The 14,831-nt window shown below is 38.5% G+C and overlaps 1 protein-coding gene across 1 annotated transcript; it reads left to right on the plus strand.

Annotated features, from left to right (window-relative positions):
• The first annotated feature begins 3,885 nt into the window (after nucleotides 1-3,885).
• Nucleotides 3,886-7,447, plus strand: LOC135707829 (RNA-binding protein Rsf1-like). Its single transcript, XM_065229734.1, has 2 exons — nucleotides 3,886-4,058; nucleotides 5,626-7,447. Exon 2 carries the CDS (start codon nucleotides 5,725-5,727, stop codon nucleotides 6,310-6,312), a length of 588 nt encoding a protein of 195 aa, XP_065085806.1. The 5' UTR covers nucleotides 3,886-4,058; nucleotides 5,626-5,724; the 3' UTR covers nucleotides 6,313-7,447.
• The last annotated feature ends 7,384 nt before the right edge of the window (nucleotides 7,448-14,831 follow it).

Raw genomic sequence — 14,831 nt, forward strand, 5'->3', positions numbered from 1 at the left:
CTTATATTGAATGTTTCTGATTTGAGGAACTAATCGTGCACGAGATGGAAGTGAAGAATCTTAACGAAGTTGAAAGCATCCAAAAGAGTGGCCGAATTCAAATGTAAAGTTTCGGTGAAAATTCAGGGGAGCAACCTGCAGGAGAAGCAAGACCAATTAAAGATCGAAATCGAACATTTCAATGCAAGAACTGAGACGCTGATACCATTCTACCTAATTGAAATACGAATCATTTTGTGTTAGGATGCCGTATTCTAAAAACAATATACATATAACAGCATAAATCTGCAATATTGTAAACAAGCTTATAAGCAATTTCGGTGTTTATGTCAACCATAGCTCAAAATTAAACGAGAGGAGTTAAAATTTAGAATTGGTTTCTTTGTATGTAAAAGTTGTTAAAACTGTGTCGATGATGTCATCATGTAATTTATTTATCTTACACGATAGGTAGACGATTTAGCGGCTCATTAGGTAGATTTGAATTGACGATAGGTAGACGATGTGACTGCTCGTTAGGTAGATCTTGGCGGGACTTTTATTCGCAGGCATTTGATCAGGGGGAAATAAGTGTGGTGTTCATAAACGAGAAGGCAACGTAACATACGTTACTTAGCTAGCTCACCAAGGGCAAAATCTACGAACCCCCTGTCAAACTTTTATAGCGAATCAAAACAAACATAGTGTAGTACTAGAATTTAGACTAGAATGGAGTACGTTAATCGATTTGCTTGGGACCAATAGGCTAGTCAAGTAGTTAGCCAATTTAAAATCGTTAGTTTCGTATTGATTGTTGGTACTACCAACTACGAAATTGACCGTTAAATGCTTGTTCGATGAACAACTTGCGAGTGTTATGTCTGTTTGTCGGTGATTAACATATTAGTTGACAGTAGCAGAATTATCTAAGTTAAAGCACGTGAATTTAATTTGGGATCCAACAATGAGCTAAAAAAATGGTTGCGCAATAGATTTATAACTACATAACTCGAGTAATTCAAAGCAGTTTCAATCGATGATATTGATCCGATGGGAGATTGAAATTTTTGCGTAGCAAACTTTTGACGTAGAGAAAACTGGCCAAAAACATCAAACGAAATGATTTTGACCTGGGACATGGAGGCTACTGAAAAACTAGGTTTACTGGCTTATTTAGGGTTAACGGTAATGGAAAACCTCTAACTAATTTTCTGTTGTACGATTTTTCTTCAAATACATTTTCCAAGATAATATTGCGCATTGCACACATTATAAGTACATATGATTATAAGTGTGGAAACGCTTATGAATGTGCTCTGTTCATAAGGAATAAGTGCGCCAAAGACACCAAGACAATACAACGTAAAAGCGCACTTTTATAAGCGATTCCGCACTTTTGAGGACTATCAATTTCGTTTCATCCTAACCACAATAAACTGTCGCCGTTGCCTACTAATGCTAGTAGCTCAGTGGCAAAGCACTTAATTTTTGCTATTCATCACTACATATCAGCACATTCGTTAGTATGTTAATCAACCATTTACATCACTACCCACCGAGTTCAAGGAAGAACGGTGGTTTTGTCATTAAAAAAGAAATGTTTTTAAAAAGTAATTATCAGGAAATGTGTACTGGGATCTCTAATAAAATATACATGGTTGTTTTTCTTAACGACGTGCTCAAGATACCATCCAAACAATTTGTGGAATAGTCCTATCATCTGGGTTATCGTCCGGATAAGCTATTTTTATTAGGGAAGAAATAATATCTATGTATTAATTTCTAGTCAGAATGCTTTGTTTGGCCCGATATTTCGATTTAACTACAACTGAAAATGATTCAAGTATTGCAATATAGCATTTTAGATCACGTCATGTTTCTGTAAAACAAATTTTCAAATGTACTGCTTCCATAAGCCTAGTATCAACAATCAATACGAAACTAACGATTTTAAATTGGCTCACCACTTTAGTAGCCTATTGGTCCCAAGCAAACGATTAACGTACCCTATTCTAGTTGAAATTCTATTACTACACTATGTTTGTTTTGATTCGCTATGAAAGTTTGACAGATAACATCAGGGGTGTGTGGATTCATGCAGAACATGCAGGGGTGAGTGAAATAGCTTGGGACTGCTTGGGACCGTTGTTCTGGTACTGAGTGAGCCAAAAATAATAATGATTTTCTTCGGGACCCAGTGGTCTTAGAGTTACCTCTATGCTAGTATATAGTTCAAGCGAAGTGAAAAATACTGAAATTTCGCTAGTGAAAAATGGTTGTGGAACATTTTCTAATTTCCCCTTTCCGCCATCTGTTCCGTGAAACGAAATCGATCAGTTTTTATTTTTTAGATTTTTTAGCCGTAGGCTAGTTTATCTCGTAAAAAAATGAAGTGAAAATTTGACAGGTACGCTCTTTCCCGAAACTTAAACTTTTCGCTTAGCTGTTATTCTTTTCACGAGCAGCTACACGGCGAATGAAAACGACCCAAATTTGAGTTGAGTTCACTCAAAATCGCCAAAAGTGCAGAAACACAGCGATGAGTAAATATGCCTCATGGTTTCCTGTGGAAAACTTCAAAAATCTGACGGAAAATGAGAAAATTTAGACTGCGTGAATCCAACCCTTATAAAAATAACCATAATAGAGAGTAATGACGTGTTCCGGGTATCATCCAAACATTTGTGGGATAGTTGACCCATCCGGAAAACAGTTCGTTTATGGTATTTTTTTATTAGGGAATCTTTACTTTTCTCATATTCAGGAACCCGCATAAGCGCGAACCATAAATTGACCTTACCTAAAATGGTTATAAATTGTTTATCCCTTATAAAAAATAACCATAAACGAACGATAACCCAAATCATTGAACTATTCTACAAATGGTTTGGATGATACCCAGAACACGTCGTTAAGCAAATTAACCATATAATTTTTATTAGGGATACTCCCTGCTAAACTTCAACTGAAATGGTTATGGAACTTTACATGAACGTTTAATGATAAAGTTTTAACCTTAAGTATTATAGTTTTTTGGAAGTGGACCTTACAAATAATGGGTTGTTAAGAACCATTACCATTCAAAATTCTTGTTTTCTCCATACATTTTCGGAAAGAAAACTATACTAAGACCTTTTAACTTATGGTTTGAGAACATTAATGGTAATGGTTATGGTAACCAGTAAGGTCCATGAATGGTTTTGTAACATCGATCAACTTTATGTGGAATATATCGCGAATTGGTTGCCTGTAAATTACTGATTACCAATTCACGATATATTTCACGTAAAGTTGAGCGATAATACAAAACCATTAATGGAACTTACTGACTACCATAACCATAACCATTAATGTTCTCAAACCATAAGTAAAAACGTTCTAATATAGTTCTCTTTCAGATAATGTATGGAGAAAACAAGAATTTGGAATGGTAATGGTTCTTAACAACCCATTATTTGTAAGGTCCGCTTCCAAAAAACCATAATACATAAGGTTAAAACTTTATCACACAAACGTTCATGTAAAGTTCCATAACCATTTCAGTTGAAGTTTAGCAGGGATTATAAACAATTTATAACCATTATCGGTAAGGTCATGTGATGGTTCGCGTTTATGCGGGAAGTTTTCCTGGACAAACCTGGACGTTCAAACAAATTTACTCATCGCTGCACTTTATGTGATTTATGAGCTAAGTAAACTCAAATTTGGGTCGCTCTCATTCGCCATGCATCTCTATTTAACTCTCTGTTTAGTTCTTTAGTTTTGTTCTCTACGATCCGTAACTTTGAACATTCGTGGACCCCTCGATTCATACCCTCCACATGCGTTACGAAACTTAACGAAAGCATACAGTTGTGAAATTGATTCAGCGGCACCGGCATTCCGTCTTCATCGTTTCATAGGATCGGACGTAAACATTTATTGCTCCGTTTAGCAGTGGTGATTCATTTTTTATTCAGTGAAAGATACAGTTCAGAGCACAGGTCTGAGAAAATTGAAAGCCAAAGCCATCATCGGACGCCATCTTCGCCAAACGCCGCCGCCCGTTCTGCATCGACGAAGCTCGCTCATTTTCGACGGTAACCCTTTTCAGCCACCACAAAACCAATTATTTCAACGTTTTTTCGATCAGAACCGCTTTACGACAAAACTCTTCAGTTCTTTTTCCGTAGTAGTGAAAATTATTGATTTTTCATTCTCTGCAACGAAACCGTATAAGTGCTTGTGCGTGCCTTGTTGAAACAAAGAACGACGCCATATTGGAGATCTAGTGAAACCAAAAGTCTGTGGAAAATTATTCTTCGTGTTCAAAAGCAGTCCTTAGTCAACGATAGAAAGTCGCTCTAATTTTCTTCGATTTCTTCGCTTCGCTAAAATCGCAATTCAATGGATTTCCTTTGCATAATCGGCGATTTCACCAATTCTGGTGAATTTCTTCGTTGGCGTCGTTTTGAGCTTCTTCATCAAAAATTAAAAAGCATACATTTGGCTCCGAGTGATTCATAGCGTATTAAGAGTAGTTTCAAACCGTCATCGGCTAAAAATAGTATTTTTCCTGCTAACCGAGTAATCCTACGGACGAGTGAAAATCGCATCGCCATCTTGCTACTGCGTCAAACGAAAAATCAATATTTCTCCGAGCTTAACATGCTAGAAGAAGAAACAAGACACGATCACGCAATACGAAATTTGTGATCTGGCATGGCTTTTCCATGCGAGAAACCACATTTAGTTGTTTGAGCTAGAAAATTGCATGGATTTTATTTATTTTATGTTGAACCCGCCACTAATGTTCTTTTTCGGTGTACCTGCCCTGGAACACTTCCTTCGTGTATTGTCATCTTATATCACATGATTCGATATAAATTTACAAAATCATCTTTGAATTCCTTATTTCCTCCAATTTATGTTACAAAGTTTAAAATAATATCTTCGATATAAATGTATCGTGCTTCAATTATTTATCGTTGTGGTTCTTGTAAGCCCTTTCTTTCGACTCAAGCAAAAATGTTCATCTTGTAAAAATCTGGAAACTGCTCAACCTAAAAAGTCAGTTTCATTGCGTTTCCGTTCTAGCCTGCAATCGAATATTGTTTCACATCCGCGCACTAAACACCATCTTAAGCCAACAAGAAAAAAAAACTAAATGGCGACCACATCTGATTAGAAAATCCTACTTCACACATCGAATAGCTACGTTTCCTCATCTACGCTTTCAACTCCGATTCTTCGTATCTATATAACCGCCTTTTACCTACAATTCCTACTATTATATGCAGTTTTATACTTCAACTATTTATTTTCGATTACCACCAAAAATCCTGTCGGAGAACCACGTTCTACGACACACAGAATGTTTTGTTTGATATAGTACACACATTTACCAAATCGAATATCAAAAATGTCTACGACGCATGTGTTAACTGAAGCATCATTGCAAGCAAAAGAGTAGCTATCAAATGCAAACCTCTAGTACTGTTACTTCGCCGCAAGAGTAGAAGCATACGGATGATGCTAACAGTAGAGACAATTCAGTTACACATTCATCGAGCCTATGTTCAACACCAACCAAAAAAAAAAATCATAAACCATATCTATCTGAGTAACTTATTTTGCTACGAACCACTATTCTGATCAATTCCACAGTAATCACATTCTACGAAACCGACGTATATCAGCGCAACGTCGACAACTACGCAAGGCACGCCACGCACACTCGTCGATTGAAAAGTTTGAACAGTAAAAATGAGCGAAGACAAGGGCACTAGGGTCTACGTCGGCAACCTCACCGAAAAAGTGCAGAAGGAAGATCTCGAGGGAGAATTCACCAAGTACGGTAAATTGAACTCTGTTTGGGTAGCTTTCAATCCCCCAGGTTTTGCGTTCATTGAATTCGAAAACAAAGAGGAAGCCGAGTCGGCATGCGACAACTTGAACGGCCAGGATATCCTCGGTTCCAAGCTACGTGTGGAGATCTCCAAGGGCCGTCGTAATTCCCGTGGAGGCTCACGTGGTTTCCGTGGTCCACCAGACCGTTCAGGCAGTAGCGGCGGTTTCCGTTCCAGCTCTCGTGGTGGCTTCCGCGACGGAGGTGGCTACCGTAATGGAGGTAGCAGTGGAGGATTCCGTGGTGCAAGCCGTAGCGGAAGCCGGTTCGATAGCTACGGAAGCACTCGCTCCAGCGGTGGATCTGGTGGCTACAGTCGTGATTCGGGTCGCGATAGCTACAGCAGTGGTGGCTTCGGAAGCAGCTATGGTGGCGGTCGAAGCAGCGGCGGCGGCGGTGGACGATTCCGATCAAGGTCACCGGTTGGCGCCCGTGGTAGATACTAAGTGTGTAGCATTTATGCTGATTGAGCTGCTGTATCTCGTTTTATGCGGCGTAGTATTTCCACCTAAAATAAAACGTCATATACTACTTTAAACATAGATGCAGTTGTTCATGCGCGACCTTATTTATTTTACTGGCAACGATTTCCTGTTTTCGTTCACTCGATGGCGATAGAGAATGGCATTTGAAAATATCTCGTAAAAAAGTTATAGTATCAATTCCATAGCAAAAATGTATAGTGAGTCTCGGAATTTCGTGAAAATTGGTATAGTTCTTCCTTATCAAAAATTATTAGACTCGTATTTTTTATGCCACCATTAGGGTGACCATTTCCATGTAAAAAGGAATAAATAAAAAGATGTTTTGGACCACACTAACTCGGAAATGATCACCCTAATGGCGGAATAAACAAATACGAGTCTATAATTGTTTGATAAGATAAAACTCGAGGTAGAACTATATCAATTTTCACGAAATTCTGAGCCGCATTATAACTTTTTTCTATTAAATTGCTGATAGATAAGTTAGACCCCACAGAAAGATCCCCATTCAAATGCTCCTAGGACAATTGTTTAGACGATGCCACTAATGTAATTTTTGGAAGGGAGCATATTTTGAGATTCGCCAAAAAGGAAACTGTTTTGTACTGTTTTATATGTGTTTTAATATATAAAATAGCTGAAGCAAACCTTAACAAAACCTGAACGACAAAAATGTCCACATGACTAAATCGTTCGCACTAAACTGAATTCATTAACTTTTGTGTTAATCCAAAACGTGTATAAATCGGCAAATAAAACATAAATGAAAACTACATGATTTAAAAAAGAAATGGATGGAAACAAGTGAAACGACGCCAAATTTACTCCTGTTCGAAATTGAAGTCCAAACAAGTGGTGCAATATCTTCTGAAGGAGAGAAACTTTAGAACGCGATTATCGCGATAACAGTTGGAGAAACCCGTTGTATCTTCGTCCAATGCCTGAATAAGCAGATAGACAGACACACACACACACATAATGCATGGTTGTTTTTACTGTGCAACACCACACACCTTTCCTGACACATGAAAATGAGTACATTTATCTGAGTTATTTTAAGAGAATAGATGAAAAATAAATCCATATAATCACTTAATCTCCGTTTCGCATTAGTTTTTTTTTAATTGATGACACCTAGACTGATAACTGATGATTATATACTTGCGAATCAAAACAACACAAAGCTTGTCCAATTCATCTTAACGTTCGTTTTCCATCATACAATTTTCTTTTTGTTTATAGCACATTGTGTTTGGTAAATGTTTCAGGAACTTTTGAAATGGTAAGTATTCAATTCTGCAACTTCATTAGGTATTCGCATCCTTATTCGCATATCACTGTCTCCTTAGAATAGAAAAAGAAAAAGCTCTGATGAAACGGAAATACAATTATGAGCAGTAACATCTTGAGGATTATAACACAATAAAGTTAGTGTAATGGGCTACCTAACAAACAATTTGAGCTGGCTAAAAGCTGAATAAGCCACTTTTTAGCTGAAGAAGTCCATGTTTGCCCGAATAAGCTCTTATTCAGCATTAAATGATTGTTGGGTATACTATCATTTATTGCCCATTCGACTAAAATCCGTTGCGAAGCTTTGGCTTGCTTCACTTTTCTCTTGCTTCGCAATTGGAAAGGCCCTAACGCAATGAAGGCGGATGCGGCAAGTTTAACAGTTGTCACAATTGACATCAACTTGCATAAATAAATAGGTAAGACCATTGAGTATCATTACTGATATATTTACCATATCGTGGGACACTTCACTTCCAGTTGATGCAGTGTGCTTTTGTGTTATTTCAACCTTAAGGGTGTATCTTTGTTTTTCGGATTTTATCTTATTGCTCTGAAATGATCCACGATTTTGCGGATCTTTTGAGTACTTTTCATCATTGTGATAATGCGCCTTGTTTAATTTATATTAAATACTAGCTGAACCCCATGCGAGCGTTGCTACGCTTGCAACTAAATGAACGAAAATTTATTACAATATTTATGCAGAAATTTCTGTTTCATTTGTATGGGAGCCCCTCTTTACAGAAGGGGGGGGGGGGTCTCGAACCAGCATAAGAAACATTTCCGGCCCCAAAAACCCCTGCAAACAAATTTTCGCGCCAATCGGCTCAATAGTTTTCGAGTCTATAAGCACAGACAAACAGACGTAACTCTTTGAAAAACTTGTTCTTGAAAACATAGTATCTCAAAACATATAACCTCAGTAACGCCATCTCTCTGGCTTCTCGCGGAAAACAAGCTTGCTCGCTATCTCGTAAACAATATTGCATAAAAGTTCTATAGAATATATAGAAACGTCAAAGTGATCCGATGCCAGCGCCGCGGCGAGTAGTTCGCGGAACTGACAATATTCAAATCAACCGTTAAACAATGAAGAGTTACGTCTGTTTGTCTGTGCTATAAGGGTCAGACAGACAGACAAAAATTCATTTTTATGTATAGGGGAAATTGATGTAATGTCGGCCTAAATGCCCCTAATTTGGGCAATTCTGCAATCGTCTAAATTAGCGACCAAAAATATCGCGCAGTGATGAAAAAAAAAAACGAAATCATGAACGGCCGAAAATCACTGCTGATCTTGAGATCAGCAAAATCACAAACAGAAAATCACAGCTGATTTTTACCTTAGCTGATTTTGAGGTAAACAAATGACCAAACAGAAATTCAATACCTTCACACTTAAACAGAGACCCTGAGTTCGGTAAAAAAAATTACCGTCTTAGATCGGTAATGCTAAAAACTACAGATGTTTCGGTATTTTCTCGCTTTATTGCTGAAAACTGTAAATGAAATGACCGAATTTCGGTAATTTCATTTTAATTTACCGAAAACGGTAAACATTTTTACCGGCAGGTCTGTAAATCAGCTTCATCACAGACTTCGGTGAAATATTTTACTGAAGTTTCGGTAAACAAAGCGTTCCATTACTGAGTTCGGTAATGGTCTAGGTAAACGTCAAATCCACCATATTGTTATTTTCGATCAACTTTAAAAGCGTTCGTGCTTGTGAAAAATAAAAAGGTGAAATTATGGAGGCTGTTATTCAACACCAAAATGAGTGAATCGTGGATAATATCTAAATAAATACCGATTACAGATGGCCGATGTTGTTGCTTGTTTTTTCTGTCGGTCCAAGTTCCATTCCCGTTGGCGACGATCTGAAAACAGCATTTGGAATATTCTTCCAAAGCTTCTTTGTTTTCAGTGTAGCGCCGAATCCTTCCGTCATAAACGGTTTTGTTCATTGGTGGTGCAATTTGCAACACTAACTTATTGATCACGACAGCAGCCAAATTTTTACATGGGTTGCAGTGACTGCCACCTTGAAACAATATTAAAGCAAATTACAGTTGAGTCGGTTACCTTTTTATAAAATTACAGATCTCTCGGTAATTTTCGATTTGCATATCGTTCTCAAAATTACAGTTCTCCGGTAAAGTCGACTACAAATCAAGCAATGCACATCGGTAAACGTTACCGATCGTTCGGTAAATTTGACAGCTAATTTTGCTGATCCAGTTTACAGATTTTTCGGTAATGTTCTCGATTACCGAAAACATTACCGACCGTTCAGCTGTTGAGAATTCGGTAAATGAATTACCGAAGTCGGTGATTTTTTCTAAGTGTGTTGGTATTATAGTCAAAGTAAGAAACCGACATCCGCCGCACTTTTGGAATCCAAGATGGCGAACCAAAATCCAATATGGCGGCCTCCGGTCAGCGTATGTGCATCTAAACCCATGCAATTTGGGTATCTCCGGAATGAGCTCGATGAGTAGAAGCGGAAAACTGACGTAGCCTACGGGGTATGAAAACTAGTGAAAATTAAATTCGCACATTGAAAATCTCATAACCGGTAAGTAAACCCGTCTAGGTCTAGGTGCAACGACACCGCCGGGATCAATACTAACGCGGTGAAAATCATTCGTGCATCACAAATGAAGCCGAGAATGAACCGGAACCTACCGTTCACTCATCGTTGCAACCCAAGTAGCAGGAAATCATCGAAATTTTCGCCGGTGCCGGACACTACCGTGACCACATCAACAGCCTTTCCATCTCCAACAAGGTACTCGCTGGAATGACCTGGTGTGGGCTTACGCTGTATGTAGGCTTTTACCTATTGTTCCAAGACTATCTGGCCACCGTTCAAAATATGTGTTTGCCATTTGGTGGAAATACGATGTCACTATCGTAGCGTGAAGACCGACGATAAATTCTCTCCCATCTGGAACCGCATCACATACAGGGATTGGAAATCCTCCGATGGTGTAGTGATTGGTCAAACGGTCCACCGATATGATAAAGAAACGGGTGGCTTCACAGTTTCAGAGAAACGAGAAGACCGGATCAGATGAAGGGATATATCGTGTGAGGATTATGATGATGGTGCTCAGGACTAGGACATTACATTCTATTCAGGCAGATATTTATGCGGATCGTTCACTTGCAGGATATTTTATTATTGTTCAAAATGCGTAATAAGGCCTGTACTCGAAAAAAATGCACCAGACAAAAGTGTTCGCCAAAAATTTATTTTAAGTCGGATTTTCTTGAAACTTTCAGGGAATGAACTAATACATATGGCATAATTACTTTATTCAATTTCCTTTCCATCGCTGAAAGCCCGCACCTTTCCCTTAAGACCCCTCATTACATTTTTTGGTGAATTTGTCCACTTTCTTCTTCCTTATGTCTTCCGTGATTTGGCAACGTAGAACTCCAGCCCCGGTATCTGCTTTGCGTCTGCCTTGATGTAGGTTTCGTCATCCATAACCACACACATCGGTTTCGTTAACCACTCTCGATACAGCTTCCTTGCGCGGGATTTGGCCGCCGTGTTTTGTTGATCACGCCGGTTCGGTGCCTTTTGGACCTTGAATACACGAAGCCCAGCTCGTTTCATGATTTACTGAACGAACCAGGCGGAACCTTTTGCCTTCAGAGCCGCGTCGCGAATCGAAAGGTTCGGATTACGCTTGAAATAATCCAACACCTTCCGGGCCTTCACAGGGTCAGCTGCCTTCAATTTGCTTCCACTTCCAGCCCGCCACTCGGTCGTCTGGGACACCTCACCCGAGACTCAGTTGTGTGGGTGATTCCCAGTTGTCTTCCGATCCATCTCATGGTCGCAGTCGGATTTTCCATGACGGCGCGAAAAATTCTCCGGCGATTTTCTTCTTGTTTCGATGACATCTTAATAACCACTGAACCGATTGTTATGAAATTTTGCACATGTAAACAATTCACTCCAAAATAGTTATACACAGATTTTCATCAATTTTTTACCCACGGATAAAAAAATTACACACAGATAAAAATGGTGGATTTTTTTTTCGAGTACAAGCCTTAAATGTAGTTTTAACCCTTTGTATCTAAAAGTTCTATTATTTTTTTTAAAATTTAATATTCAATTGAAAGTGAATATACTTGTTTTTACCTTGAAAATATTTTGATTATTTTGATTACCTGTTGGATGGTAGATAAGAATTACAATTTCCCCGAGAGGGTAGATGAAATTCCCCCAAACGGGTAGATATAATGCCCCCCCTTCCTCAATTAAGGAGAGGGGAAGAATGTAGTAGATAGAGTTAAGGTGGAATAAATAATGAGTAGAATCAACAATCAATACGAAACTATCGATTTGAAATTGGCTCACTACTTGACTAGTAGACTGATGCAAAATTTGACTTTTTCGCTTCACAGTGCTTAAATGGTTTCAAATCGGGTCCTGACTAGCCTCCCAAAGTTACAACTCATTTGGTTAGAAACAGACTTCGCACAAGTCATTTGAAGTTTACATGTAAATTACTATGGGAAATCTCAACTTTTTGTTCATTGCCTTCTAGTCTTTTTCCATATTGAGCTGCGAAACAGTTCGACAGCCATTCTTATAGAAAATTTCCTCAGCTACAACTTTGCTGAAGATCGTTTCTATGTAAAACGAGACAGGAAAAATTTATTAATTATTTAAGAGATTGGTAAACTTATGACAAGATCAAGCAGCTGCTCTGTAGGCAACACTGTATTTTGCAGTGTGACATAGTAGTCATGATTTTTGTGTCCTATTCAACACCCCAGAAACACCAATGTTGCCTGCTGAGCAGTTGATTGAGCATGTTCATAAGACATTAGCGCATTGAACTATTGATAACTTTCGATTCTTGCATTTAATCAAAAAGTGGCCTTCAGCTAAGTTGTAGCTGGGAAAATTTCTTACAAGTACAGTTGAAAGCTTTAGAAGCAGACCGATATGGTGAATTATTAGATAGACATGAACAAAAATCTTGGTTTTACCATAGTAATTCCCATACAAACTTCAAATGGTTTGTGCCATCTCAGTTTCTCACCAAATGGGTTCAAATTTTGAGAAGTTATTCAGGATCCGATTTGGAATCGTTTAAGTATTGTGGAGCGAAAATTTCAAATTTTGCATCACTCTATTGACTAGCCTATTGGTCCCAAGCAAATATATTAACGCACCCCATTCTAGTCGAAATTCTGGTACTACACTATGTTTGTTTTGATTCGCTATGAAAGTTTGACAGATAAAATGAGGGGTTCGTGGAATGAATCGGGTGAATCGATTAGCTTGGGACCGAAGATAGTACCAGAGCTGAGCCAAAAACTTGAGCACTTTTCTTCGGGACCTACTAGCACAAACGAAGTGACAGACGGAGCGGCTCGAAAACTTTGGTGACTAACCTGCTATTGCAATTTTTCAGTGTACCGCATGGCAACACCACTACTACTGGATTGTACCACATGGCAACACTACTACCATACAGGTAACTTTAAGACCACTGGGTCCCGAAGAAAATCATTATTATTTTTGGCTCACTCAGTACCAGAACAACGGTCCCAAGCAGTCCCAAGCTATTTCACTCACCCCTGCATGTTCTGCATGAATCCACACACCCCTGATGTTATCTGTCAAACTTTCATAGCGAATCAAACCAAACATAGTGTAGTAATAGAATTTCAACTAGAATAGGGTACGTTAATCGTTTGCTTGGGACCAATAGGCTACTAAAGTGATGAGTCAATTTAAATTCGTTAGTTTCGTATTGATTGTTGCTACTACTAGATTGAACTAGCATTTACTCCAAATGTACTAGAATGTTTTGGTTCTATCTCTTTCACTCTACTCAAAACTGAAATGGATTAAAAAATGATAAAATGATACGCACTCTTTGCACACTGTCAAAGAATCATTGTACACAAAATCAACTTTGTTCAAATCATAACAAAAAAACTAACCCATCTGGTGGATGATGGCACAAGCTTCCAAGAAAATTCTCTTACAGTGAACCACATTATTCAAATGGATTTCTTCGCCAGTTAGTCGTCTGTCACTTCGTTTGTGCTACTAGCCTTACAGTTACCTCTATGGTACTGTCGTGACCGGTACTCAGTACTGTCAACCGGTGGAAACTAACGCCACTGGTTGACAGTACAGAGTTCCTGTCATCCCGTTCCTGCGAAAACGTCAGCGACGAAGACTGGGTGGTGGCGAGTGTGGCAGCATCGGTGAACATATCCGCCAGGTGACAACACTGAAGCAGCAGGAACACTTTAGTTGCATTCTCCAGTGTCACCGTCTTAAAATCTGCCGATGTAAGCAACTTAACCACTAGTTATTCATGTTCACACATATTCAATCACCCCTCGAAACATAGGAAAATCCACGAACCCCTCATTTTATCTGTCAAACTTTCATAGCGAATCAAAACAAACATAGTGTAGTACTAGAATTTCGACTAGAATGGGGTACGCTAATAGATGTATTTCACGGTGTTTCGCGAAAACCCATTAATGGGTATAAAAATACCCATTTCCGCTAAAAGTGCCCCTCCTCATTTAATGGGTAAACTATGGTTTACTCATAAATGGGTAAATGGGTGGTCTGTCAATAAATGGGTGTTTTTTCACCCATTTTCTTATATTGTGTTTACCGTAAAATGGGTGAAAAAATACCCATTTTTACAAATGGAGGATGCAAGCGATCGTTGATGTAAAAATGTTTTTAAAACATTGAAAATAAATGCAGATGTTCCGCTCAAATTTTTCACGAAACATTATAATACAAGTTATCCATTGTATTGACTTATCCGTAAGCCTCTCCAACGTTTTGGATTCTAACATTTTCCGGAGATCGTTGCTGCGGACAGTAACTGTTTGCATCGAGGTTTGCATTCCCAATGAGCCGGTGACGGAAATGAGACGATAAAGTTTCGAAGTGTTTTTTCACCCATTAATGGGTAAAAAATATACCCATTATTCAACCGTGAACTGATTCTTTAAATGGGTATTTTTTCACCCATTTTAGGATTTCAAAATTCCCCCATTTTTTGACAGCTGCATACATGGTTTGAAAATGGGTATTTTTTTACCCATTAATGGGTTTTCACGAAACACCGTGTTGGGACCAGTAGGCTTGTCAAGTAGTGAGCAAATTTAAAATC

This window comes from Ochlerotatus camptorhynchus, unplaced genomic scaffold (assembly GCF_037179485.1).
Source record: "Ochlerotatus camptorhynchus isolate MF236.1 unplaced genomic scaffold, CSIRO-AGI_Acam_v1.1 ptg000320l, whole genome shotgun sequence".
NCBI lineage: Eukaryota > Metazoa > Arthropoda > Insecta > Diptera > Culicidae > Ochlerotatus > Ochlerotatus camptorhynchus.